The sequence below is a fragment of the Tubulanus polymorphus genome, chromosome 3 (assembly GCF_964204645.1).
Source record: "Tubulanus polymorphus chromosome 3, tnTubPoly1.2, whole genome shotgun sequence".
In the NCBI taxonomy this organism is placed as follows: Eukaryota; Metazoa; Nemertea; class Palaeonemertea; order Tubulaniformes; family Tubulanidae; genus Tubulanus; species Tubulanus polymorphus.
The window spans coordinates 21,889,367-21,916,348 of record NC_134027.1 but is presented as its reverse complement, the minus strand read 5'-3'; the positions used below and the strand labels follow the sequence as shown (position 1 = coordinate 21,916,348).

Sequence of the window (26,982 nt, the reverse complement as noted above, 5' to 3'; positions counted from 1 at the left end):
ACACACACACACACACACACAAGCTCGTACAGTACACTACGGTGATGCTGTAACGCGTGAACGTTTGATATGAAAATAGGCTGAATAATCATAGCAGAAGATGAGCGCTGTGTTTTCTGTTCGATAGAATTTGTAATAAATTGTAATTTCTTGTGACCTGAAAATACTAAGCAGCAAACTAAAAGGTCTGTCGAGGTCTGAATATTGTGGTGGTAAATTCCAGGACTTAAAACGATCTAATAGCCGATTTCTTCTGTACCACCGATATTTTAGCTTCCGTGGCCAACATTGGAAGAGGTTTCCAAGACCCAATATTCAGCCACCCTCTGATATGTGATGAATTTTAGGCCATCCCAAAATAATGGTCTGTTTGCCGTAACCCGACCAACCTGACTTCAGAGGTACCGAGTGAAAACTTTTTTCTAGGATTCATTGAAATAAATTTTATTTTTGATAAAAACAGCCGACCGACTATGAGCTACGTATGTTTGAATTCTAGTGTGCATGGTGTGAAAACATGCCTTGACATGTGGCCTAGTTTAAGTTTCCAGGAAACTGGCAGTGTTCCAATAAGCTGCCATTCATTCTAATAGTGACTAAAGTGACTGAATAGCTGGTAACGTGAAAGCGCGCACATATTCAATGTACCGTTTCATTTTTAAGACAGAGATGACGCTCTGGACGAAGTTATAATTTTAGAATAATTCTTGAAATCTACGCTATTAGACAAATTTCCTGTGCGCAACGTAGATGATTTTTTGCGATATTGTTTCCATGTAAAAAAGCCCAAAGGTGAAAAATTTGTTTTTTTTTTGCCCAAAAATTTTGCAAAAAAAAAATTCTACCTACCTACCGACTCATCCTGAAAAGTTGAGTCGGTGTTGCAGCAAACAGACAATTATTTTGGGATGGCCTTATTTGAATATTTTTTCATATTATATTAAACATATTTTTTTGAAAATATAAAATAGTTTCCCTGCCGTGCCTACCTGTACCCTACAAACTTTTAGACGTGGACCGCAAACAAATGTATATCTTTGGTCTTATTTGACTACAAAATAATTCTTTAGGAAAGATAAAATACAATATAAACTGTGGATCTTTGAAGTCACGAATTAAAAAGATTTTTCAAGCAATGCCCTTACTCCAAACAACCTCTAGCTTTCAAGGTAAACCACACTTTGCCCATGGGCAGTTTATTTAACAGTTTAAACTTAATAAGATGATAATATTTTCACACTTCTATCCACATTTTAATTATAGACGTCCAAAGTATAATCAATTAGTTACTGATAATGAATGTTATTGAAACTAGGAATAAACTTCTTATTTTAACATATAATAAAACAAACATATGTAACAACCTAAAAATAGTTACAAGCTAAACATATTAAAGAGCAAACTAGGAAGGGGTTCTAAATGATCGAATATGAGTTAGATATCAAAAAGAGAGATATAATTAATAAGATGATTGATAATCCTTACAGTTAAGCTTAAATTTATGTATCGAAATAACTTTCGTTTTATCCTGGTGGCATTTTTTTATGATGTTGCAAAATTGGGTGGCATTATTTTCGTACCGTATTGGATGGATACATGTACAAGTATAACCCAGATATCAAGATAATGATGTCAGGATCCTCCTATCATTCCAGAAAATCACTTCTTACCAAGACATCAAGAATCAACCACTGCGAAGCTGAATCAAATTAAATCCACACGTGGAACTTAATCCGGTCATGTCAAACCCATACTATAAGAGAAAACTGGCACTCGATCCAACAATGAATTGATCAAAATTAAAAGCGAAATTTATACAAAAATCTTTTATTTATTGTAAAGTTATCAGTCAACAAAAACAATTCAATAACTTATATATCATCATATAATATCATATATATTTCTTATGCATGAAAAACCCTTCTCCAGATTCAGTATCAGAAATAATTAATATCCACCAAAATAATACCAGCAACGTCAAGGGCAAACCAGATGCTTTCAACGCGAGCAATTCTTAAAGATTCTTAGCCCTTCCTAAGAATGTTTATGTAAGGTAACAACCGGAGATGAACACATAGATGATATGAGAAAAATTAAACATGTTTACAATCATTTGCATAAGTTTAAGACCACCGGGTATCTTGTGGGTATTCATCATATTGGGTGTCCGTTATGTTGATCCATTAAGCTCTTCATTCAGAGGTCAACAGAGGTCAAAAAAAGATTTTCTTCCTTTTCTTTCACAAGAATTTGACAAATCCTTCACAATCATTCTCATCATTACATGGTCATTGCGCACTGACCCTCTCCATTTCTGGTCAGAAAATTTAGCAGCCTCGAAATTCCTAAGATATTAGCGTGCACAGTAATCCAGCCACAATTTGACGTCCATGGCCAGCTGTACCGCCGAGGCAGGCAGCAGATCTAGGAAATTGGAGGGCGTGGGTCTAAAAGAAAAGCAAGGGCATTGTTTGGATTTGGATAAAGCAGCCACGCTGAATACCACGTGGGGTCCCAAAAGAAAAGATGCAATTGCAGAGAAAATGAGTGCCTAATCTTTAGGTTTTAGGTAAGGGTAATACTAATGGGAAGGTACGGACCTAGACCCCCTAGATGCGTTGCTGCAAGGCTTAGATCTATGACTGCATCTAAACCAATGTACTAAATAATTAGACCAGTCATTGATTTGAGACCACTTATAGACATAAGTTGTGACTGTGCAACCGGGGTTGCTCCAGATGACGAAAGTAAAATATTTTGTCAACTTGACATCTGCTGCATTACCGACAAAGTGTCCAACAAGAACTATTCTTGGCGAAAAAATTTTCATTTGAATACTGTAACTACAATCAATCTATATAATTCAATGAGACGTAATGCGTACCCATCGAAATATAGCCAGGTGGTATAAAGCTTCTACAAATGACATGTCAGATCTTTCTAAACATCCAAAACAGAAGACTTTTTGAACACAGATAATATTTGAAAACGAAAACAGAAAAAAAATATATGCTGGTACTAACCAGTAACTAGCACGATGAATACATGACATTTACCCACTAGAAGTAATAGTCTTATACGAACAAGAAAGAATGTTTATCCTTTGTAGAGATAAAATTGTCAACACAAAAAAAGATATTGTAAATACTTAATTAACAAAACCTGGAAAATATTGAGATTTTCAAAAAAACATTATATTTCTTTCGCTCTCAGTTGCAGTGTAGCTCTATTTCATAGTTCCGGTTTGTCGCTCAGCTGCTGAAAGTAGTGTACATGGTCGTCACCGGAGGGAGGTCAAGGTGCAGACCCTTTCTAAATCCAAGTTCCACAATTTTTACTTCCAAACTTTGTTTTATTTCACATTCCCAAAATTTCATAAATATTTCTCTTTAGAATGTTCAGAAAATGTCCCTCTAAAGCTTCGAATATAAAAAGCGAAGACTTTTCAAGAACATTCAAGCAATTTCAAGAATTCAGAAATGTTCATTTGCCTTCGGCGCTCGGCGGATACGGCGCTAAGTGTGGCATTAATTTTGACCCCCTTTAAAAAAAACCTAGTGACATCCCTGGTGTACTGCTACCCTAACTACTTTCCAAAAATTCCCTCCATTCTCCAGCCTCCCTGTTCATTGCATTCAATACCTCCTCCCTTTCCCCTTGGCCTCGACCTAAAATCACAATTATCTTACTATTTAGTCATTACTCAGTTATTCTATTGTCATACGCTCTATCTAAAATAATCGAACAATTTTATTTCACCTTGGAATCGAATCAAATACATGGAAAGTTAATGATTACTAAAAATGATACCGCAACCGGTAACTAATTAACAAGTTAAAATGTTTTTTGTTCTTTTACGGCGAAGTACTTCTAGCCTACAGTCTATTGACGAAAAATATGCGATGCAACTTATTAACAATTGCGACGCCTAATTAAAATTCTACGTTTCTTATCAATTATGCGAATCAATTCGAAATGATCAAATGAAGAATTTGTGATTATCATTGTCATTTTCTGTCTGAGGATCAACGTACGTGATTTTTTGAGCACTTAATCGTTATTCGGAAAACAAAAAACAGATCTATACATCGTAATCGATAATAAATACAATAGGTTCACTGTACATCGATAAATTCAAATCAAATTCACTATACAATCCCTTAGCAATCTTTATACATCTTATAAATAGGTCGTCCCAAAAAAATGAACCGATTGTTGACAAGGTTTAGTCGCTCAATAATAGATAAACCGTATTCATCGTAAATTTTCTCAGAAAAAACCTTTGGGTATCATCCGCAAGCCTGGAAAATATCTAAGCCGTTTGCCTCAAATTCATCATGTATTTTCAAATTAAAACAGCAAAAATGCAAGATTCTTTCAAGTATAAAATGATGATGACTTCGATACTGTATTTTTTTGACATGCTGTTTTGCATCCGAAAATGCACATTTCAGGGACTTTTTGAAATGTACCTAAGGTTACTCGATGAAAATGTCTATCTATCGCTGTGAAAAAGTGGTTTCCCTTTTAATGGGACATCCGATATTTATATACCGCCATACATTGTAATCAAATAATACATTTTTTTCATATAAATAATATCTCTTGACTAGAACACTTTTAATACATTGTTTTCATAATTTCACGCGCCGTCATCCCAGAAATTCGGTAATTCTACGGTTATTCCCATTAATTTCCCACGCCTTTATTCAGAATGATCAATGATTAATGGCCACAGTTGAATTCAAAATGAAATTCACTGTGATGAGTTTAAACGATTTGTATGTATCATTAATTACGTCATCATTAACGACTGGCTTTCATTCGAACATGCCTCAAAAACTTTACACCCTTATAGAAAAAAGAATAAATCGATGAATTGTTGACTAGATAATCTGGATCCAGTTCCTCAGTTGTAGGTAAAACATGATTCTGGGGTCAAGCTAGTACATTTTTGATTACCTGTACCTACGGTAAGTTCTCAGGTAAAATGAGCATCCGCAATTGTATAAAGGATCTCTGAAACAAGTTGATCAGTTTTTTGGATCGTTATCCTCCCTTTGCACGGATTTGCTACGGATGACAGTGAAACACAAACCCTGGGCGAGCTTCGGTTATCCGAGTTAGTCGACTATTTGCGAACTTTGGTGAAGCCTAACGTCAGTTACCGGTAGTTGGGACTTAAGTCCGGAACCACGCGATCGAGCTCCGTCGCTGTGATCCAAGATGGCCGATACAGTGAAATGCGGTACGACTATAGTGTTTAATAATTAGCTTCGATCACTATTTGACTAACAATGAAAACCGATGTTCGCCATGCCTGATTAGCCCGAGTGCACATGTACTTACACACATTAAAAGCTATATATAAAATAACCCGGGATTAAATGAAACGTTATTTGTGATTGGCTAATAATGACATCACGGATAAGGTGTGCAAGTACATAATCAGGTCGGCTTTTGTGCTGTAGCAGTCTCGCGAAGCCATCGGGTTTCAATCCGTGCTGAGGGACGACGCGGATTCCTAAGACCACCGCTGTTTTTAGGACGAAAATAGAGCGAACACAGTCTCGTCATCGGTCTAGTCGCAACTGTAGAACTGATCCGTTAGAAGTTAAAATCATTTCTTTCAATCATCTTAGTAACCGAGTCGAATTATTCACCGTGGAGACGTTTTGGAGAGACGTTATGAGATGTTTTTTCAGATAGAGGCACCTCTGGCTATCGGTTGGAATTTTTCCGCCCGGTTTCCCTGATTTCGGCCATGTACTGACGATGTAAACACGCGTTTATATGCGAACGATTGATCTGTTTCACCGATGATTGTCGTTGTTGTCGACCGTTCGTTTCGTCGACGGCCGATTGTTGCGCGGCGTTCGCGCGATACAACCCGAGCTTGATTCCGTTTTTCGCGCGACTTTCGCTTAAATGCCTGAACGGAAACGGATTGAACGTTTTATTCGGACTTTCTGATGGCGACGCGATCGGCGCCTTCTCCAACTGAGCTGTTTTCTGAGATTTATACGTCAACTTCGTGACGTATGCCGCCGTAGAGTCGTGACTGTCCGTGTCGCGCCCGGTCGCCGATAGATCCTCGTTGCCGTAGCGACTCGTCATGGCCAGCGGGCCTTTATCCGGGTAGCTTTTACGTCGCGACAATTCGAGCAGCGTGGGACGCGACATGCCATCGTCGGCGGCATCTCGAGTCGGACTGCCGCAGTCGACGCTATTACTACGCGACTCAAATAAAACCAAGTCCGACGATAGTTTGCTTTCGTGATTTTTCCATTCTTTAAACAGTTTTTCTTTGAAAACGCTATTCTCGCTGGCGTCGCTGTGCTCGCTATGTATCGTGCTGTCGCTTAATTCTCCGCAGCTGTATGCAATATCATTGTTATCGCCGAAGCTATCGTCTGGCGCGTTTTCGCAGCTCGTCTCGTCGGACTTAGTTTTCGAATAGTCGCCGATATCGGGGTTTTTAGCGCTTTTGTCCACGCCAGCGCCATCTACGTCGACGCTAACATCCTCGGTACCCTCGTTTGCGGCGCCAACGCCATCTACGTCGAAGTGTGCACCCTCGTTATCAACGCTAACGCCCTCCTTAATCTCTTCCTCGATGCATTCGCCATCCGCTGGTCGAATTTCCGTTTCCGTCTGCTGCGAGTCTAACGTACACGTCGACGAGGCGTTGCTGCCGCGGCGATCGCTGCTTGTTGTTGAACACGGACCGTCGCTGGTCACCGACGAGCCGCGCGTGATGTTACTACTGACGCTATCGAACGACGACGAACTCAGCTTGCGTTCGTGTTTTTTCTTTTTTCCCGCCGATGGAGGACGGTAGTGTAATTGCGTCGTAATCAGGCTGCTGTGCGGGAACATCGGAGCGATGCGCGGAGCTTCGGTGATTTTACGGTTCTTGTTTCCCATGCCTTTTTTCGGAATGAATAAATGATTTACGGCCACCGGACTTTCTATAGGTGGTATAGCCGCGGCAAGTTTTGGCTTCGCTTGTGCCTGATTTCTGGCTGCATGACGGGCTTGTGCATCTGAAAGAATGAAATAAAGTAACTTAGAACGACAGTCAAATTTAATGATAGCCGGGTATAGAATCCAAGTGACTGAAAAATTCAAGTGCATGAATAAATTCAAGCCAATGAAGGCTTACATTTCCCTTAAAATGATCTAAAATGAGTAACTTTAAAGCGTTTGGCTATATTTGTAAAAGAAACATTCAAAACTAATTCTAATCCATTAGTGTTCTTAACCTCGAAGTTGTTATGTGGAATAAACCAATCTACATTAAAAAAAAAAAACACTGACCAGGGACCAATCTTATATATCTAACCTGACTTAATCTCGGTGGGCTAAACTGGTCTGTAAAAAACTCACCAGAGTTAAGGTTGAAACTGGTCTATAAAATTGGCCCCTAGGGTTCAGTATATTGTGCCAACATGGAAGTTAAATCTTTGAAGCGTAACAAATGCTGTTTACCAAAAAAAGTATCATAAATAATAATCTATATGTGCGATGATCTACATTAGAAAAATCCAGGTCCACGAGTGTTCGTTTGAATAACCGCTATGAGAAATTTAATGTGACCGGGTGTGCGCAGTTTCAAAAATATGCTATAAAATAAATTCTCAGTGCAGATTACCAGAACGATGACTTCCTGTTAAGAATATTAATGAAACAAAAATTTGATTAGTTGAAATCATATGTTGTTGAAGTATTTGAAATATATACATGATCCAGTTCTCGGACCGCAAGTGGTTTGATGTTATCCAGTGATTAGATACTCATCGCAACAATACAGCCGTGATCACACTGGCGTTTTAGGCCCGGGCGAAATTTAGTCTGCCCAAAAACAACGGACAAGGCCCGAGTCAAATTTTAGCACTGGTCACATTATCGCATGTGAATTGCAACTGGTTCCAGAAGTGACTCACTTCGCTTTGTCGAGGCATTGTTTAGTAGTGAGTAGTTTACGTCTCTAATTGTCACGTAGGCAAGGGTCAAATTTGACTCGGGCCTGATCCAGGCCAAATCTTATCCGTGTGATCACGGCGTATGAGAATTAATAAACAGTGAACAGTTCAAATTTAAATGATACCAGTTCAATGGCTCCGAGTGAAGATCGAAGTCAAGAGTTATCGTTGATGAATTCACTCTTGAGTCAAAACTTAAACGTGGAAGTGGGTCCAGTTCCACAGTTGTTTCATTTCTTAGATAATCAACTCTCAAGTCACGTTTAAACTCACAATTCCATAACTGGATACGGACAACTTTGAAATGATATGGCTTAAACAATATTTCACTTACTAGTTCCCTGCACTGCGGTATCTAATGCTGGTTAACATTAAATGCATACAATAATTTAAGCCACTAGACCCTCGGTTTAAGTTGTAGTTAATTCCTTCAAATCGTATCGAGTAATATATCATACTATGCATAAATACAGGTTGATTAATAGAACATTGCGCATATATATGTTATATTCATAGATGTATACATTATATGTATTCAATGATATCAGAATTTTTCCATAAATTCCAAGACGTAGATGTTTTTAAATGTCAAGACCAGTAATGCTAGGTCCATAGTATATTTCCTAATAACAAGCTTCCTCTATAATCCGATAAGAAAGTAAAAAAACTATAAAAATCTTGGGCCAAGTTTCGACGTTGCTGCCATATTGATAATCATGTGTGTCCAATCCGAAACGCAGATTGGCTCATATTTTTGATTCGACGTTATTTGATATGGTGAAAATTCAAAAAGCAACAGTGGCTTTTCCTCAAGGCGGGCGTGGTCAACTCACAATTTCTTGCAACACAACATGCAACTGGTCGCGAATGAGCATATAGATCGTCAACGATAGTATGCGACCAGTCTCAGTCAGTCGTAAGAGCAGCAAATTTTGGTAGCAACTGCAAGAGACGGTCGCACAGCGTCACAGAAAGTAAAACATGTACGACTTGTTGCGACTCTTTGCGGCAGATGCAGGGCTAGGGTTAACTAACCCTAGCAGTCACAATTACGCGTTGGTCGACAGCTAATCGCTGGCAGTTGTAGAGTCAAGTTGCAACAAGTCACAGGCCAACCTACACCTCGTTATCATATGACCATTCTGATCCGATATACTGCTTAAGCAATGGATTTAACCCTTTCCGGCCTGAGCTAGGTTTTTCAACATGACTGGTGTTTTGTGTCACTTTCTTTTCCTTGTATCATCAATTTCTATTTACGGTTTTAAATTGCAATAGTCTACAGAAATACCACCGATCATTGGTAGCGCCTTACCGGTACTTCTAGTGAAAATCCAGGTGAATTTTGACTATATACGCCAGAAATGAGGGTTTTCTTTTCTAGAGGAGCTACTGTATGGCCGGAAAGGGTAAAGTCATTGAACTCAAACAAAAACATTCAAACAAAATCAGAAACATAACCACCAGCATAAATGAATACATGTACTTTTATCGAATGCGAGTATGGAAAGATTAGATGCCGGATTCGATATTTATCCGGGAATTAAACTAACTCTTGGTACGACACGATATTGAATTGTATCGCTCAATCTAGCAGTAACCAATAGTGACGACAACGGATCCGCTTCGAAATCGTCTGCCACAAATTAAAACGAAATGAGAAAAGATTCGATTTTTATTGATTAGTTTAGTTGGATTAGGAAATAAAGCTCAACAGATGTGCATTTAGTGTCAAAATCAAATGCTGTTAAAGATGTCGAAATATTAGTAACTAATGATACATCAAATGATTTCAAATTATTTCCAGCACTTTAGGGTATAATTAGTCAGCACTGAAAGGGTTTAAAGTTTGAGTTGAAATTGGTTCATTTCCAATGTTTCATCTCCAAGTCAAATCTTAACCAAAGAACTATGGATCAGGGGCTGGTTCCACAGTCAAGACTAAAGACCAAAAGTTGTCTAAATCTTAAGACTGGTCTTAAGTTGTTAGATTGGCTATAGAACTAAGACGCCTAAGACTGGTCTTAAGTCTAAGCCCTGACTATGGAACTAGCCCCTGGGTTCTGGTTGACTTAGGGTAGATTTATTCAATCTCTGATTTCAAATTAAACCCTAGGGTTAGTTTAAGGGTTAACCACAAAATATGACTGAGTCTCCAGTCAAATTTACCCCAACAACATTAGAACTAATTCTGAAGTCGAATTGAACCTACAGCAGTGTTGATGTGCCAGATCCGAAATCAAATGAAATCCACATCGACTGTAATGGCTTCGGCAAAAAATCTACCCGAAAGTTAGAAGGGAAGAGGGTTGAAAACGGTACCTTATCACCGATTCCAATATACTTACTCGCGATGATGACATGCGCTTGACGCTGTCTTTGACGTAATTTCTGGTAATGTTTCTGCAGATAGTTGATATCGGTGCACATTCGTTCCATATACGCCGGAGATAGCGATTTATGCTCGTGAGGGTTCGCGGCGTACGCGCCCGGACTCACGTTCGAGATGTCGTTTACCATCGTCGTGCCGTCGGTAGTCGGTTCACCTGAAAATACGAACGCAAAGAAAACTGTCTGAATGGTAATTTAGAATAGCAGTGCTACCTGTTATAAAATGTAGTGGTATAATCATCATGTTGCCGCTGACTACGAGATAACTCATCAGTGGAGGGGGATGGAGGGGGTAGAGGGGTGGGGTGTCTGTGGGGTCCAGATACCCCCCTAAAAGTTGAGGTTTCTTCATTCCATCCCCAAATATTCCAGACTGAATACTTTGGGAAGAAAAGTCAAAATTAAGCTTGAGCAACTGAAAGAATTTTAAAATTTTGTAGTGGCAATTAGGTTTTTCACCATTAAAGAGGTTATAAAAATCATAGTGTATGTGGACAGCCCTTTCCGTTAACCTTGGATCCGCTCCTGCACATACTTCAAGTTCTGCCACCATAGAAAGTGGATTTCATACATTTCAAGACATTCAGACCATAAACTGTAACTTAAGTGTTTATTGGACTAATGGAAATCCAATTTATGTATGGTTTTTACTGTATTCTGTTTGGAGCTTCTTTCAAGCCTCTATTCAAACTTACTGTTTTCAGATGTTTTAGCAACCAGCTAAAAAGGCGGATAACTAGATATCTGAGGTCTATACTATGTTGCCCCAGACTCCGCAGTACCGACCAATTCTCTCCGAGATGAAAATTTCAGAGCAGGGAATCGATCATTACCGCACGAATTTAAAAAAAATTTCAAACATTTTGCGCGGGTTATCAGCTCCGGGCAAACAGTCTACTGTAATTGAAACTTACCTTCTTTATAAATGTGGGTATGCAGAGTCAAATTAAACCGATTAACAGTGGAACTCGATCCTGGGTAAAATTGAAACTACAACTGTGGAACTAGGTGCAGAGTCAAATTAAACTCATAACTGTGAAACTGGGTTGTTCGGAATAAATTCATAACGATAACTATGAGTAAAATCTAACTGAAACACCGGCACGTCACCGGATCCTAAGCTGTTTGAAGTTATAATAATCAACCTAGCCTCCTATACGCACCGGTACGAAGAGAATCTTCTGCGAAAATGCGAACTTACCTTACAGAGGACAAAGCGATTTTCTGATTGAGACTAGACACGCAAGGGAAGATTATTCATTTCCCAGACATAAATTACATCTGTGACCAGCAGTAGATCATTCCTACGATCATCTGTTGTATCAGATGTGTGTTACTCTTTTTACTTACTCATATATACTTTGCGTGTCACTTTCATCCGGACTTCGATAATAAACGCACGCGTTACAAATAAATTAGAAGTAATGGGTACACTCCTTAAATATAGTTCACTGAGAACAGTAGAACTTGCTTAACCCTTTCAGTGCGATGTATAAATCTGTGATGGAGTTTGCTAGCTTTTTATCTCTAATGAAAGATTGCAGCAAAAATTTTCAAATTATCTCCCACACTTAATGATATTAATCAGTCAGCACTGAAAGGGTTAAATCTGGATAATTTGAGACCGATGAAATTAATCGTCCTATTTTACATTCTACACACATTAAAGTGGAATATAAACAACATTCGGATTAGATAAATATTGCTATTAAACTGATCTGGATTAAGCGGTTTTGACAACTAAATATACTTTAGACTTTGGGTAATAGAACAGTCTATTGTCAAAATTACATAATCAACTTAAAGTAGTCAACTTTTTGATTGAACTTTTCCGAAAGATGGAATATTCTCCTAGGTAGTAATAGTTCAGTTCTGCCATCACAGAGATGGACGAATTGGCAGAACTGCTGGAAATAGAAAGAGAAAGTAGACAATTCCTCTTCCGGGAGAGCACAATCGGAGAGGGGCCTAAGTCTTAGGTAGTAAATCATAGAGTTATCTATTAAACAAATTGCAGGAAGTGATTAAATTTCCCTGACTTTTCCTTCATATCCAGGTAAGTGGCGACCCTGCTTTTTTCTAGGAACAAACCAAATTTGAACCCCCATTACTTTACCTCTCTACGGTGAACACCTCTTCAGTATAAATTCGTAGAGTAACCGTGTAAACCGGACAAAATGTTCATACTAAAGAGGCAGAGTAAATAACAAGACGAGTAGTACAACATAGGTAAACTATTTATTTGACGCACAAGCTTTCAGGTGAAGCTATCATCAGGTGGAGCTTCCATACATTAGTAGCGAAAACTTGTGCGTCAAATAAATAGTTTACCTATATAGTACTACTCGTCTTGTTATCTTGTTATACTACTTGTCCGGAACCAAGTGTACACTGTAGAGAGGTTTTGCTGTAGTACTTTCATTCACCTGGGGCTTTTTTCAAATAGCTTGGTTTACAGGAACCGCCGATGAAATTCATCATTTAAATCAAATGGAAATAATTTTTTTTTTCTCATTTATTCCTGTCCATGGGAACGAATGCTCTGAGAAAATGAGACAAAAATTTTTCTTTGGTTCCTTTCTTCACTGCCAAATAAGAATCCTGGCTTAAATGATGAGAAAATTGAAAAATGTGAGGTTCCAAAATGATGTTTGATAGGTCTACCCCATAAACCAAGCAATTAAAAAAATCTTGATGAAGCTTCTATACATTAGTAGCAAGGCCTGTATCTTTGATAAAAATAGTTTACCAATGAAATGCTATCTATCTATTTACCTCTATCTATGTTTACTGGGTAAATTAGTTAAATTGGTGACCTATATGCTTATTCTACTAGATACCGTATATATCAATTGTGACATACCTAAAAAACCGAAACCAAAATCGTCGTCGAAACTTGCGCAATTACACGCGAACATCTTTTTATATGTTTTGATCATAGTTAGCTCGTTGCTCTCCCTCTCTCTCTTTTTGATTGCGACATATAATCTGTTTTTTTAGAATACCAGCTGCAACAGCACTTTCTGTCACGAGCAGCGACAACAAGAACTGTTTCACTACGATGAATTGTTTGCACAACCAGCTGCATACATACGGCAATGATATATACATATATGTATACATTTCCATTCTACATTTACCTGTCTTAGTTCTATCAGAATTTACAGATTCATTCCTAGCTTCAACCACGTTTTAGATTCCAGAAATCATTTGACACTTTGAAACCTTTAACTTTAATCCATTAATTCGTCAAATTGTTTTTTTCGATCGTCACCTCCATTTGCATGAAGGGCTCTTATTCAGTTAGAATCCACTTACAGATCTACTCACATATTGCCCATTGTATATAGATTTTAATTGCAGGTGGCTAATTCTGCCACCACCGCAATATGTTATGCCACACACGTATTCAAATGAAATACTTTCGTTCAAACTTGCTTACTTTAAGGGGTGAATCTCCTGAGAATTTTACTGCTGGAAATTATGCTAACAATAGAGCCCAGCCCTGAAAACTGCGTATATCAATCAAGTCAAAATGATTGTCAACACATAATCGAAAGGTTTTTTCAACGTACAAGGTATTCAACATACTGATGGTGTATTGAATTTACCAATGGGGTATACCGGTACAATGTACAAATGGTGTATTCAACATACAAATAGCGCATTCAACATACCAATGGCATTTTCAACATACCAATGGTGTATTCAATGTACCAATGGGACATTCAATATATCAATGATATATTCAACGTACCAATGAGACATTCAACTTGTTGCGTATGCGTATGCTCATCTATCGATTGGATATTCAATGAACCAATGGGGTATTTAACATACGTATGGGACATTCAACGTACCAATATGGTTAGTAGATACAGTTGTACATAGGTATTTATCATGTCATGTTTATACATACCTTTAGTAGATCTTTGATGGAGTAGCATATCGAATACTCAAAGCTTTCGAGGTAGTCTAAGACTAGAAGGGCCTGCTTACGGGTCTAGGGTTGTGGGTATAGAATCGATTTTCGATCTTATTTGAAGGTAACCAAAGGTTTTAAAATGAAACAGTTTTTTAAAGCACCTGTTGTTCCGTTAAGTGCGGGGTCTTTTTTCAAAACGTACCTTTAGATCTTTGTTGAGGTTGAGGAGGGAAGAATCCTGATAAGCAAGTGACGGCTTCTAAGTCTTCGTCGTCGAAGTCGTCATCATCGCTGAAAATACTGGTCGTACTGCGGCTGGCTTTACGAGCTCCTTCGCTCATAGCGGCCGTGAACGGCGTGATGTCGTACGTGTATTTCTCTCTGAGTTCACGAATTTGCGGCATCGGGAACGCCGCGATACTGTATACGGCCTGATTGAAAGAAATGAAAACGAAAAGAATCACGACTGCCCATTGCAATACGGCAAGCAAGGATACCCCCGTTTCGACCTAACCCTTAGAATTTGAAAGTTTAAGTTTTCTAATCATCATTTTTAAATGACATGATCGTCGATGAAACAACAAATCAGCAGAAAACAATTAATGCAGTAACAAAGAAAAAATTTTAAAGGATTTCTAAAGCACAGGAAAACAGTACCGTAATATACATATATAATTATCTAATTGCATATGATATTCAAACCCTAATTTATCATACTTCCCCAAATGTATCAATTCCGGTTCACTGCTTATATCATTGGAAAATTCAAAGATTTCTGAATTCAAAAATAATTCAAAGATTTCTGAATTCGCTTCGCGTGAGGACGAAGTGCAGCTCATGTTCCACACAGCTACACGTATTGCCCTCATTACCCTTGAGTTTTATTAAACTGAGAAATTGTACAAGGGTTGCCAGAAAGATCAATTTTTCACAATTACCTTGATAATGTCATCGGCATCGAACATTCTACTATCTAACATGTCCTGAGTAAGGAAGCCCATCGTAGAATAGAAATTATCAGCGCTTTCAACGCTCATTATCCGTCTATAAAAGTGAATACAACAATAGATCATTAAAAAGCATTGAATGACAGGTCACAGGGAACAGATTGATTCACCAAGATATTTGAATCTCCAATTTCAATGTTCGACAGTGAATTAATTTTTAAGACAAGACTACTGGTGGTGGGAAACTGGGTCATCATACTAGACGGCATAAACCGCAGTCTGGGCAGATCTAAGGAGACACTATTTTCCCAATAACAGAGGCAATAATCAAAAGTCCTCCAAAACAGAACAGTGAGCCACACTGAAAAAGCCGGAGGTTTGGGTGTCCTGTGCCAGAACATATAAGACACTTTGGTGCATTAACAGGCCTTAAGCCTTTGCAGATGTACGGATTTATTTGAGAATGCTTGCAGAGTTTATAGCTCTGAAATACTCTTGACCTTATTGGCCAATAATGCCAGAGGTCAGGACCCTCTTCAACAATGAAATATCGAGATAAGAGCAAATTAATGAAACAAATCCACAAATTTTTAATCTAGAGTAAAATTTTAGCTAGCAACTGCCAGCCGGATCCTAGGTATCACGTTCAAGGGATTTCTGGTGCACCATGTCAGTGCTCATACTCTCCTAGCCTATAATTCGATTGATGTATTCAAACATCACATTGCAGTGTATTTACTGCGTCTGCCTCGCAACGCGTTTATAGCTAGTTACTCAGAGTTTACTGTTTCACTAAGTGCTGCCCTCTCTCAATAAAAATAGAACTCAATGAATATTATACGGGAGGCGTATTGTTCCATGGTAATAAAGGAAGGTACTTACTGAGTCAGTTTATCCCAGATTACGATAGCTGTCCGCAGCAAAATTTCTGAGCCTTCTAAAAATACCGAGTCCCACACCCTAAGAACTGTTTGTTTAGGAAGACACGTAGCGAACAATGTGAGAAACCATTGCATCGTAAATACATTCGTCAACGGAGGTTCATAGTCAGCACCTAAAAAAACGCAAAACAATAAATTAAACATAGCTGCAAAGCAGCAATGCACAGAGCTGGCACTATTCAGATTGAACTGACTATTCAAACAGAAATTTAAAATGTACTTTCATTTTCCGGCATTCGAACCTGTTTGCTTCCCTAATGTGTTAGTTCTTTTCTCTAACTTAACCTGCCACCCTGCTTACAGGGCTGCCAACCTCTGATAAGTGCTATCAGTAACAAATAGAATTTCTTTCAGTAATATTTCGTCGAAATATGAAAGAAACTCATCGATCAGTAATCATAAGTCAGACCCTCAGTAACATCTTTCATATTTCTGTATGCATCAAACATATCAAATTAAGATTTCTCGTTATGAAACAGTAACAAATACTTGAAATCAGGAACAGTTGGCAGCTCTGTGCTTATCATATCCAAAATAGAAATTTAAACCCACAGATATGCGAGTCATAAGAATTAACTTGTATAATTGCTTATGAAAATTCATGTTTCGAATAACCTGGGCTAAAATGAAACTTGATTTCTGATTGGCTAATAATGAAATTAAAGCTATATGAGAAAATAACTGGGGGGGGGGGGGGCTTGGGGTTTGTGCTCTGACAGGATCTTGTGATGCCAACAGGTTCGAACCCCAGCAGATGAACGATGATGATATGCACAGGCACAGGTGGTGCCCTCTATAAGTGAATCAACATACCAGTGTGATCGCGGGCTCGCGCTTGCAGGTCGTCTAAATGACGAGATAAATCGGGCAGCTGAATGCGCAGCAGATCTCTAAATACAGCCATATCTACGGATAACGCTCGGAGATTGTTCGCGAAGTAACTCTCCGGCAAAACATCGTCAATCAGAAATATCATCACCTGCAATTTAAAAGAAAAATGGTCATTCTACGAATAAGTATAAATCAAGCTATTTAACAGTACATACGCAGTCCTTAGTATTTTGCAAAAGTAAAATTCTTTTCGAAATCCTAAACTCATCCTCCCCAGGAAGGGATTCAAACCCGATGGCATCTACATGCGTAGCATCTACATGCGTAGCAAGATGAGTGCGCAGCTACATGCGTAGCTTAGATGATGTCATTAATAGCCAATCAGAAATTCAGTTTTATTTTAGCTTTTTTAGGTTTTTCCACTGAAATTTGCCTCAGTGATTATACAATAGGCATTGATTGGTGCCGCCAGTTTTTTTTTGTGGCAATCTGCGCATGTACCTGCGCACCTGGTCTAGAATGGCGGGGTTTCGTGCCCTGGTGGCTGAAGCGATGCCATTAAATCCCTGCCGGGAAGGATGGTCTGGACTAATATAAGCTGAATACTGTCACTGAGTGTATATAGATATTGTCTAGTAAATCGATGCCGTGACTAGGGTCAAATATCAGTAACATGTTTCAGATATTGTCTGATTCGGACACGCCCTTCGAACGTCTATAACTGCTGCTAATCACATGAAAATCTTCAGACTACAATTTCTTTCCAGTTTGTAGATAGGATAAAAATGAAGTCAGATATGGCTTATTTTAAGTCCCAAATCTTGGAACTGAACGTCCTCGGAACCGAGTCCTACTTTCAAAATTTATGCAAAATGAAAACCGCTAATTCTAATCCGGGGTTGCCCTAAAGCACATCAATGCCAAGGTTGGAAAAGATCCAATAAAAACTGTCGGAAAAATAGGGATTTTAATAAGAATGGTAAGCCTTGCCATCAATACCAAGTTCGGATTAGCTCCGATAAAGACTGTAGGATAAGTAACGATTTTTGTAAAGATCTTAAAGTAGTTGCCGTAGGAAAAGCAGCCGTTTGAAATAGATAGTGACGGATGGCATTTAGAGTATTTGCCTGAAGAAGCTAATTCTAAAAAGATGCTGTAAATGCCGATGCACCTACTCTGAATTCTGGACATTAAAATGGCATTTCTCTTCAGCTAATGGATTGTTACATGTATCCAGAGAGCTGACCAGAATTTACTCAAAGGGAAACTCAACAATTTCTCGCTCGAATCGAAATGCTCGTCGTCGTCGTCCTCCATCCAATAATCGTCGCTGCGGCACTAAATCAGTAGAAAATTAACGACCGACGACTCGGGAACATAACCCGCACAACGACAAATTCTATGACGGTTGGATTTGATATCGTCGCCGGCCTGCGCGCGGTTAACGCAGCAGTAATTCTCCGGACGACCGTCCTCGTAGTCGAAGGAAATAAATCCTCGATAAAACTGTCAATCGTGAAGATTAGATTTAACAATGGAGTTGTTTGAACTAGTCGCCGAGTTCATACGCTTCCATCGCAACTCAAGTGACCGAAATACACTCAAAGATGAAGTAACGTGCTGCACAACATGTTCATAGAAAGTATTGATTTCATTTGTATACTTACTAGCTACAGTTAGGACCAAAATTTTCAGGAAGCCTTTGATCTGCCTACGTAGCAGTGTAGCTATCGACATAAGACTTTTTTTGATTACTTGGAAAAGCATTTTCAAGAAATAAAAAAATTTCCCATGGGTAAAGCGGTTTACCTTGAAAACTGGAGCTGGTTTGGCGAGGGCATTGCCTACGAAAAATCTTTTTAATTCATGAGTTCGAAGTACTATTTCGGATTGTATTCTATCTTTTTCAAAGAATTATTTTGTAGTTAAATAAGGCCGAAAATATACATTTGTTTACGATCACTGTTCAAAAGTGGGTTGGGGCTACATTTTTGAAGAGGTCTGATGATAGGAAGGGTCGGGTAGGGATTTCTACCTTCAAAGCATCGTCTTCTTTGCGTTCCATGACCTCAAGTATAAGAGCAGCGAGCATATTAAACCCCTGACAGTAACCGACTTGTTTGTTCCATCGAGCGTACGCCAGTAAGACTCTCTTTAAAACTGCACGGTCTTCCTCGTTATCCTGCCCGCTAAATCCGCTGTAACCTGTCCGATGTAAATCCTGAGCGAAAAAAATTGAAAAAAAGTTTGCATTAATTTACATTATAATAGTTTGTAAGATGGTAGAATGTGCTCATTCCTAGATTCACAAAAATAGGAATCTAGGAAACAGAAACCTCCTTATCGCAGTATCTCTTAGATAAACCACACATCCAGTATTCATCAAATGTGAAATTGTATGTATTACTGTGAATAACAAACAAGAAACAATCTTTATGATGATACGATACTTTTGCACTTTCAAAAATAATTATAGTCTGCCTTTGAAAACCTAGGCACCACCCGTTTTTCTCTGATTTTTAGGACTAAGGTTATATCTAATTTTCTATCCTTTCTCTGCAATTTCAGAATGAGCCATGGAATGAGGTACTGGCACTGCTAATGGTTACTCCATTACCATGCTTTGCTTTCTTCTATTTTTCAACTAAATTTTGAGTCAAATTTTCTTACAGACATAAAAAAAATCAAAATATATACCATACACTGAGTGGGAGTACATTGTTGCTCCATTTGGTTTGCCCGGGTACCTCATTTTATATAAACTTGGTCCATGAATGAGCTAACCAGAAACAAAGTTCCTGTGATGGACGATCGTGTTAACCAACACCAAAACCAAGTTCACCCAGTCATCACTTTTCACTGCTATGCCCGGATCCAACTTCGACCGCAATGTCGTTTTAAACAGATAGATGGTATCTAGGTAGCTAAAGGGAGGCGTAGGTTGCTGTGCGATGCATCCTGATTCTGATGCGAATGGTTGCTAATTGGCGATTAGGTCGACTATGACATAATTGTCAGCGATGGTGTTTGACTAGTTCGCGCAATCTCAGCCTCGTTTCCGTACATACGTATCGCTACCGTCTTAAAACCTTTGTTGGACGTAGCTTCCAATGTATTGACCCAACTCTGTGGAACTCTCTCGACGCAAATATACGGAATATAACTGAAATCAACACTTTCAAACAGAGAGTAAAACATTTGCTTTTCTGCAAAGCCTATGCTCTGTGAATTCAGCACTACTACCATACAAAGCGCTGGTGAACATTATTATTAGTGAAACAGGCGTAATGTATAAATGTGACATTATTATTACTATTATTATTACATATACAAGCTTTCCCTGATTTTTCCATGTGATTTGGTTAGTGAATCAAAGAAACTTCTAAGTTTAAAATGTTATGTATCATCATTCATTTTTCATTAAGTTATATACTAATGGAAATATATTGTGGCAAATAGTATTATCAAAATTTCCCATGTTTCCAGGTTTTTGGTAAAATTTGTTGAAGTCCTAGATTTTTCTCCAGATTTTTCTGACGACCCGAGTTTTCAAGGTTTATAAAGGTCGATGATAATCGCGTTGCTAGCAGTCGTAAGGATGTCCTGAGCCAAGTAGAACATGTACGACTAGTTGCAACTAGTATCTAAAGGGCAAGGCCGATTGATTGATCTTTGTGACACGATGGTCATTGAAAATGGTCATATTTCCAGCAGTCACAAGGCTGCCCTATGCACAGCTTGATAGCCGAACAATTGTGAAAATCAGCGAAATTGTCCGCAATGTTTTCATAGAGGTCTAACTAGGCCCTGAAAGGGTTAATCCGAGCACTGCTAGTTTTCGGTAAGATCGATGTGTCGTTTCATGCCGATTTGCTTGAAATCCGCGGAGAATTTCGCCGTCAAGAAACGCGACGCAAACCGCGCGATTCGATAGCTCTAAAAACCATCGAGGGACCAACATTCACGAGAGTGTCTTAAAAATCCAATGAACGTTTCATATAACTCCAGGGAGATACAAAATCATTTCATCCAAAATCAATATTGCCCCTTGAGGGCGTTGTTTCATCACACACGGATAAAAGAAAACTCCTCTAAATCACATCTTTATCGCTACAAACATTTCTAGATTTATATTCCGCCTAGTCAATATTACTATTTATATAGTCAGAGGATATGGTTTTTGTATTTACACACTTCTAAATTTTCACATTTGAAAAAGAAATAAGTATGTAATGGCAATCGAGGATTCCGCCTTCGGCAATCGTAGATCCACTAGGTGCGCTAGTGTTCCATATGTACTATCTTTACCAGATTCAATCAGTATTCGAGGTTTGCAAGTAGAATGTGGACTTCCCGATTCGACTTCTACAAACATTTCAATCAAAATTGTAGCACGGCAGGTTCATTTCGGTACCGTATGTTTCTTGTTTCTTGTTTCGAACTAAACATCACAACGCAAAAACAAAAATCTGTTTCACGTTTATGCTTGCTGTTTGCATTAGGCTTTACTTCCACTTGGCAGAGTTTATTCTTGCTGTTTGCATTAGGCTTTACTTCCAGTTGGCATAATGATCATATTGATTCATAAAAAAATATAATAAACCACAATCTGTTGGTTGCTTTGTAATTGCCTTGTAGTGCGCCTTCGGCTTACATGCCCATAGCCAGACAAGTCTATGGGGAGGAGGTAATCTATATGAAATTGCGAGGTGCGCATAGTAATTGAGGCGCATAATAGGGGTCTCGGGAGGGAGTCCCTAAATTTTTGTTTTGTTGAAAGTGAAATGCAAAGAGGAGCACTTCATGGCTTCCGGTATGATATATGGGTTAAAACGGAAGAAAGTTTTGCTTCAGTCTCCGTCAATTTCGCCTCAATTTTTGAACAAAAACGAATGAAAAAGTGCTATAAATACAGGTCTGGTTTAGACGAACACGGTCGCACTGCGGTGAAACCGATGATCAGGACAATATAAAAATGAAAACGAGAAAGTGAACACGATAGACTTTCGCTTTATTACACCGATCATTTTAATCTCGCCCGCGTCAGAACGGAAGTCTGCAGAGGACATTCTCCGCGAACGACTTAAAGCGAAATTCACCGATAAAATCCGCCGCTGCTGCTGCACCACATCTTTCTCTTCTGTCTTACTGTTATTAGTTCCATTCGTCATCGATCAATTTCGGACATTTTTATTGCATCGTTGAATTTTTCTTCATAACCAGGCGATCGTTATATCAAGACTAATAAAAGACTGACTGCCGCACGAGCAACAGTGAAATGCTGAATAATTCAAAGTAAATGCCATCTTCAGTAAATTTGGATTTAATGATCTCTTATATCTTCCTTTGGGAGTGGGGTCTCACGAAAACCACTTAACCCGATAATACCCAGGAAATCATATTATTATTCCAATTACTCGCCGAGAAATTTGATTACTAGGCGACAGATTTCAAAGTGTCTTGTATGAATTAAAATCGCTTTGTTTGCTATTTATTTTCCTGTATTTCGAGTAAGTTGTGTTGTGTTATGAGACGGCTGAAACCTTCTCAGCGCTTTTTATGGAGGTGTTGCACGCGACACCATCATTCGTCAACCAGCCCTGGAAACTTGCTATACATAACAGCAAAACAGAGGATTACCAACTTCGAGGGTCTATCATGTAAATCACTCATTCAGGAATGAGATGCAAGATTCTGGAATTTTCACACTTCTTCACATTGTCTTTTCCCACTTTTTCGGATTTCTTCACACCAAAAAACAGAATTTTTCATTTTTCATACCAAAAAAAGAATTTTTCAAACAAGACATATCATACCAAAGCAATTTCTCCATTTTCAACGAGGCTTTATGCAAGAATTGCATAATTAAACATGTTTAAGACAGTGTAAAAATTTTGGCCTGTAATTACTGACACTAGACTATGAACATGTACATCTACTATGAACTAGGGTCAACGCAGAGCCCCGAGATAGAAGAACATATACTTACAGCCTATAAAGAAAACTAAAACAGCAATTTTCTGTTTCCGATTTTTTCAGATTTCGCATAAAAATTTACTTCAGAAATGTTCACATTTTTTTAGCATCTCATCCCTGCTTATTTCGTTCGACCACCGAAATGGCGCGGTCACTTAGAAAACGCACACGGCTGCAATTCATTACCTTGACGATTTGTCGCCCGAGTTTGTTGTCATCCGGGTTGCTTTTTTCATTGAACGCAAATCGCGTTGTTTTCTCCCAATCGACTTGTAAACTTTGTATGTGATTATCCGCTAAACTTAGCCATACCTGAAAATATATAAGAAACAATCTAACGTAAGTGCTGGAAGCTTTATACTGACTGAATTAATGTCCCCTTTCGGCTTGCAAGTCGTTCATGTAGACCTTGATTGTTAGGTTTAACTGAAAAGGGATCACACCCAGATGATTTGGCCCGGGCCAAATTGGCACGGATGAAGCCCAAGTCAAATTTGGCCCGTGCCTAATTAGAGAGTGAGCTCACATGCAAACCATTCACTCGATACTAAACAATACTCAAACAACGCGAAGTGTGTAATATCTGGTACCAGTTGACATTCAAACGCAATCATTTGTCTTGTGCTAAAATTTGGCTCGGGCCTGGTTCAACGTTTTTGGTTGGGCCATACAGGCTTGGGCCCATTTGGCACCCATGTAAACAGTTGTTTGGGCCAAAAATTCTCGTGTGTTCGCAGCTTATAATGAGATGTCTAGAGGGTTCACTGAAATGGATCACTCATTTAATGAGATATCCGGGGCGTTGATGGATTAAGATATCTAGTGGGTCCACTAGAAGGGTCATTCATAAGTGAGATATCTAAAGGGTTCATTGAAATGGGAAAATCTTAAATGAGACATCTCCGGGGTTCACTGAAAAGAGGGTTCACCAATACAATGGTTAAAGGATGAGAGGTATGGAGATTGGAGGGTTCATGAATAGTGTGGTTCACTTATAAATAGTCATCCAACAGCGGGTTTCACCGATATATGGAAATGAATACAGAACACAGAAGCCTCGAGGGGCGGATATCAGTCTCCCATCAAACTGCTCAACTGTATGAGAATGTTTGATCTGTAATCGATAACACAAGTAGTAAGTGACTGGTATTCCGTCGTGTAATACATTATCGTTAGTACGTATATATACATTCATTCGTACCCGGGTTCTGCTCAAAACGCAGAACATTTATTGATACTCGGCGTACAGCGAAATACTGACAACTAGAATCAACTGAATTGTGTTAATATATGTGCATATTATACACTCATAAGTGACAAGTCACGTCAAGTAAACGGAGACCTTGAAGATATTTGCTTACAAAATGTGTTCGGAACTGAAGAGCTTGTATGTGGTTCGTGAGACATTTTCAGAGTCATCCGAGACACCGTCTAGTATTTACTTTCAAACACTCCTCTTTTACCCTACCCACTGAGATTGCGAACACCTTTCACCTTGATCAATGTCACTCCCAGACATCTGAAATAGCCGTTTTAAGGCGGGTGTAGGTTCGCTGATTGATGACTGCTCGCAATGTAACCCGATCAGTTACAGCTGATTGCAAATGCGCTACGGTGATGGCAATACATTGGTTGCGACTAGTAAAATAGTCCCTTCATGTTGCAGAAAGATGAGTACAACATGTGTTACTGGCAGTCGCAAAGAATCGCTGGAAGTCATATAAATTGAGGGATTTTGCGACATGATCATCGCTGGCAGTTGCAGAGAAGTTAGTTGCAACGATTTGCCGGCAGTTGTAGAGAATTGAGTACTAACAAGTTGCTGGCAGTCACAGAGAATAGTAGATGGCAGTCGCAAGTGCCGACGTATGCCTGGCTTTAACCACCGCTGTCATCTTCATAACATAGAAATGAAGAGAAGTTCGCTTACAGTTCTATGATTATAATCACAATGGTAAAATATAGCTGCAAAGCAACGATAACGGGTTTTCTGCACAGTCTTAGAATCCTGTTCAACGGTGGATTTCGACAAAGCATTTGATAAGGCACAACATCAGCCATTACAAAACAGGCTATTAGGAAACAGTATCAATGATAGGTCGCTCAAATGGCTCAGAAGTTATCTCTGAACGAAAACTTGTAGCCGAAATCAACGGAATGCCTCATCTTGGAATAAGTCGGTCTAACTAGTGGAGTCATGCAAGGTAGTATCTTAAAGTCATCGTCTATTCAAACATGAACTCAGAGGCAACTATGGGCACACATATCCAGCTATCGCGTCACCCGTCGCCAAAATCAGTTCATTTTCAATGAACTTTGAACTGGATTATTTGACAACCGAATCAATACATTCACAGCGCCCACCATATATACAATACTGTCATTCTTCAACTCAGATACCAGTATAAATGATTGATTCATTTAAGAGAAAAGTTCATTTAGATTTGATTGAAATGTAGAAGAAATGGTGGACGACCAACTATCTACTAGCGAACCTGGTAGATCCTCGCCTGCCATAAGTGGAATCCTCAATTGCCACAGTAGGGTACCTAATTCAGTTGGATCATTTGGAAGTGAACCAAGTCAACCTTTACTTTTAAGATTGCAGTATAAAAACTGTTCTAGTCATAGTTGTATCTGTGTGTAATCCACCAATCAGAGATGGCAATATCTCGGATAGTATCAATATTTGGGTAATTTGTCACTCGGGCAGCTCTACGAAAAACTACCTATGGGTTCCATCAGGTATCCAGCTCCTTCATTAGAGGCGCGATTAAAAAGAATGCAACGATACAAGGAGTCGACGCTGAATAAATTCCCCCGTGTGCGAAATAACTCGGTGAACGGGAATGTTAATGAAGATTAATCGAGAGCCAGATGAAATGAGGCAGAAAACTACAGATTGTTCGCGTAGAGGATGCCTACGAACTAGATAATCACACAAGCAGCTGGCGACGGCGACAAAAAGAAGTTGACATTACTTCCAGTTATGGGTTTAACCCATCAGTTCCTGGTGCCACATTTTTACGACCGTCCTGCGACAATTTCAACCAAAATGTAAACTGGGTCCGGATTCATGAAAAGATTTAATAAACTCAAGCGGTTATCAATGAGGCCATTGATTCAAATTCGACCATTTTAAGCTTTTACTATTCATGAAACTGCACCTTGGGGTTTTATTTCGACTAGGATGCGTGTGCAGAACCGGTACTCTTCAATGCAACAGCACGTACATAAGTAACATAGCTGCTTTCATACACTATATTATTTAGAACGGTCTTAATTTAGTTCATTTCGATTAAGAACGGACCAAATAAGTCAAATAAGACTGATCCAGGAAGAAAGCCACTAAATATTTGGATGGATATATGAAAGCTGTGGGTACTGGAGTGTGTAATGGGTAGTGTAGTGTGATCTGTGTGCATTTTGGTGGCCAGCACACAGATCACATTGTTCATTGGAGTTTAGTCCAGGACTCGCGAGATTTTCAACAACACGGAAGTAACGTGTAATAAATGATGACTTGAATTGCATGACTACCTACCACCCCTCATTATTGTTGGAAAACTAAACGTTCCGCACTGACTAAAAATTAGTAATAATAATCAATAACATTTTAGAAATGGCCAGAATTTTAACTTAGGTTCTATCTCATTTTTATTTTACAATTGCGATTGGTATAATTTTTTTTTAAACGGCCGTTAAGGCTTCATGTTTCGTCTGCAATTCACTGCAAATAGTTACGCAACTACGCACATTTCAGTGTTTTTGGCAGCTGTACACTCAATCGGCACCGTTCGTGACTAGCTTCACTGCGGAATTATCATTAATTAACATCGCCATATCACATCATCAACTTATATTGTGCCTTAAAACCCTAACAGCCGAAATAATTGAATAATTGACACGATTTCTATCATTGAAAATTGAGAGAATGGCCGTGTTTGTGTTCTGCTGCTTCGCGTAAATCCAACGGGGTGGCGCCA

General features: G+C 38.9%; 1 protein-coding gene across 1 annotated transcript in view; it reads right to left on the bottom strand.

Annotated features, from left to right (window-relative positions):
* Positions 1-2,212: 2,212 nt before the first annotated feature.
* Positions 2,213-26,982, bottom strand: part of LOC141902017 (TBC1 domain family member 30-like) — a 70,929-nt gene continuing 46,159 nt past the window's right edge. The window contains exons 4-11 of the mRNA XM_074789648.1: positions 23,183-23,308; positions 19,056-19,241; positions 17,003-17,168; positions 16,131-16,302; positions 15,240-15,345; positions 14,504-14,732; positions 10,334-10,531; positions 2,213-7,046 (exon numbers count right to left, since the gene is read on the bottom strand). Of these exons, the coding sequence (XP_074645749.1) occupies positions 5,722-7,046; positions 10,334-10,531; positions 14,504-14,732; positions 15,240-15,345; positions 16,131-16,302; positions 17,003-17,168; positions 19,056-19,241; positions 23,183-23,308 (2,508 nt within the window). The 3' untranslated portion in view covers positions 2,213-5,721. The remainder of the gene's footprint in view (positions 7,047-10,333; positions 10,532-14,503; positions 14,733-15,239; positions 15,346-16,130; positions 16,303-17,002; positions 17,169-19,055; positions 19,242-23,182; positions 23,309-26,982) is intronic.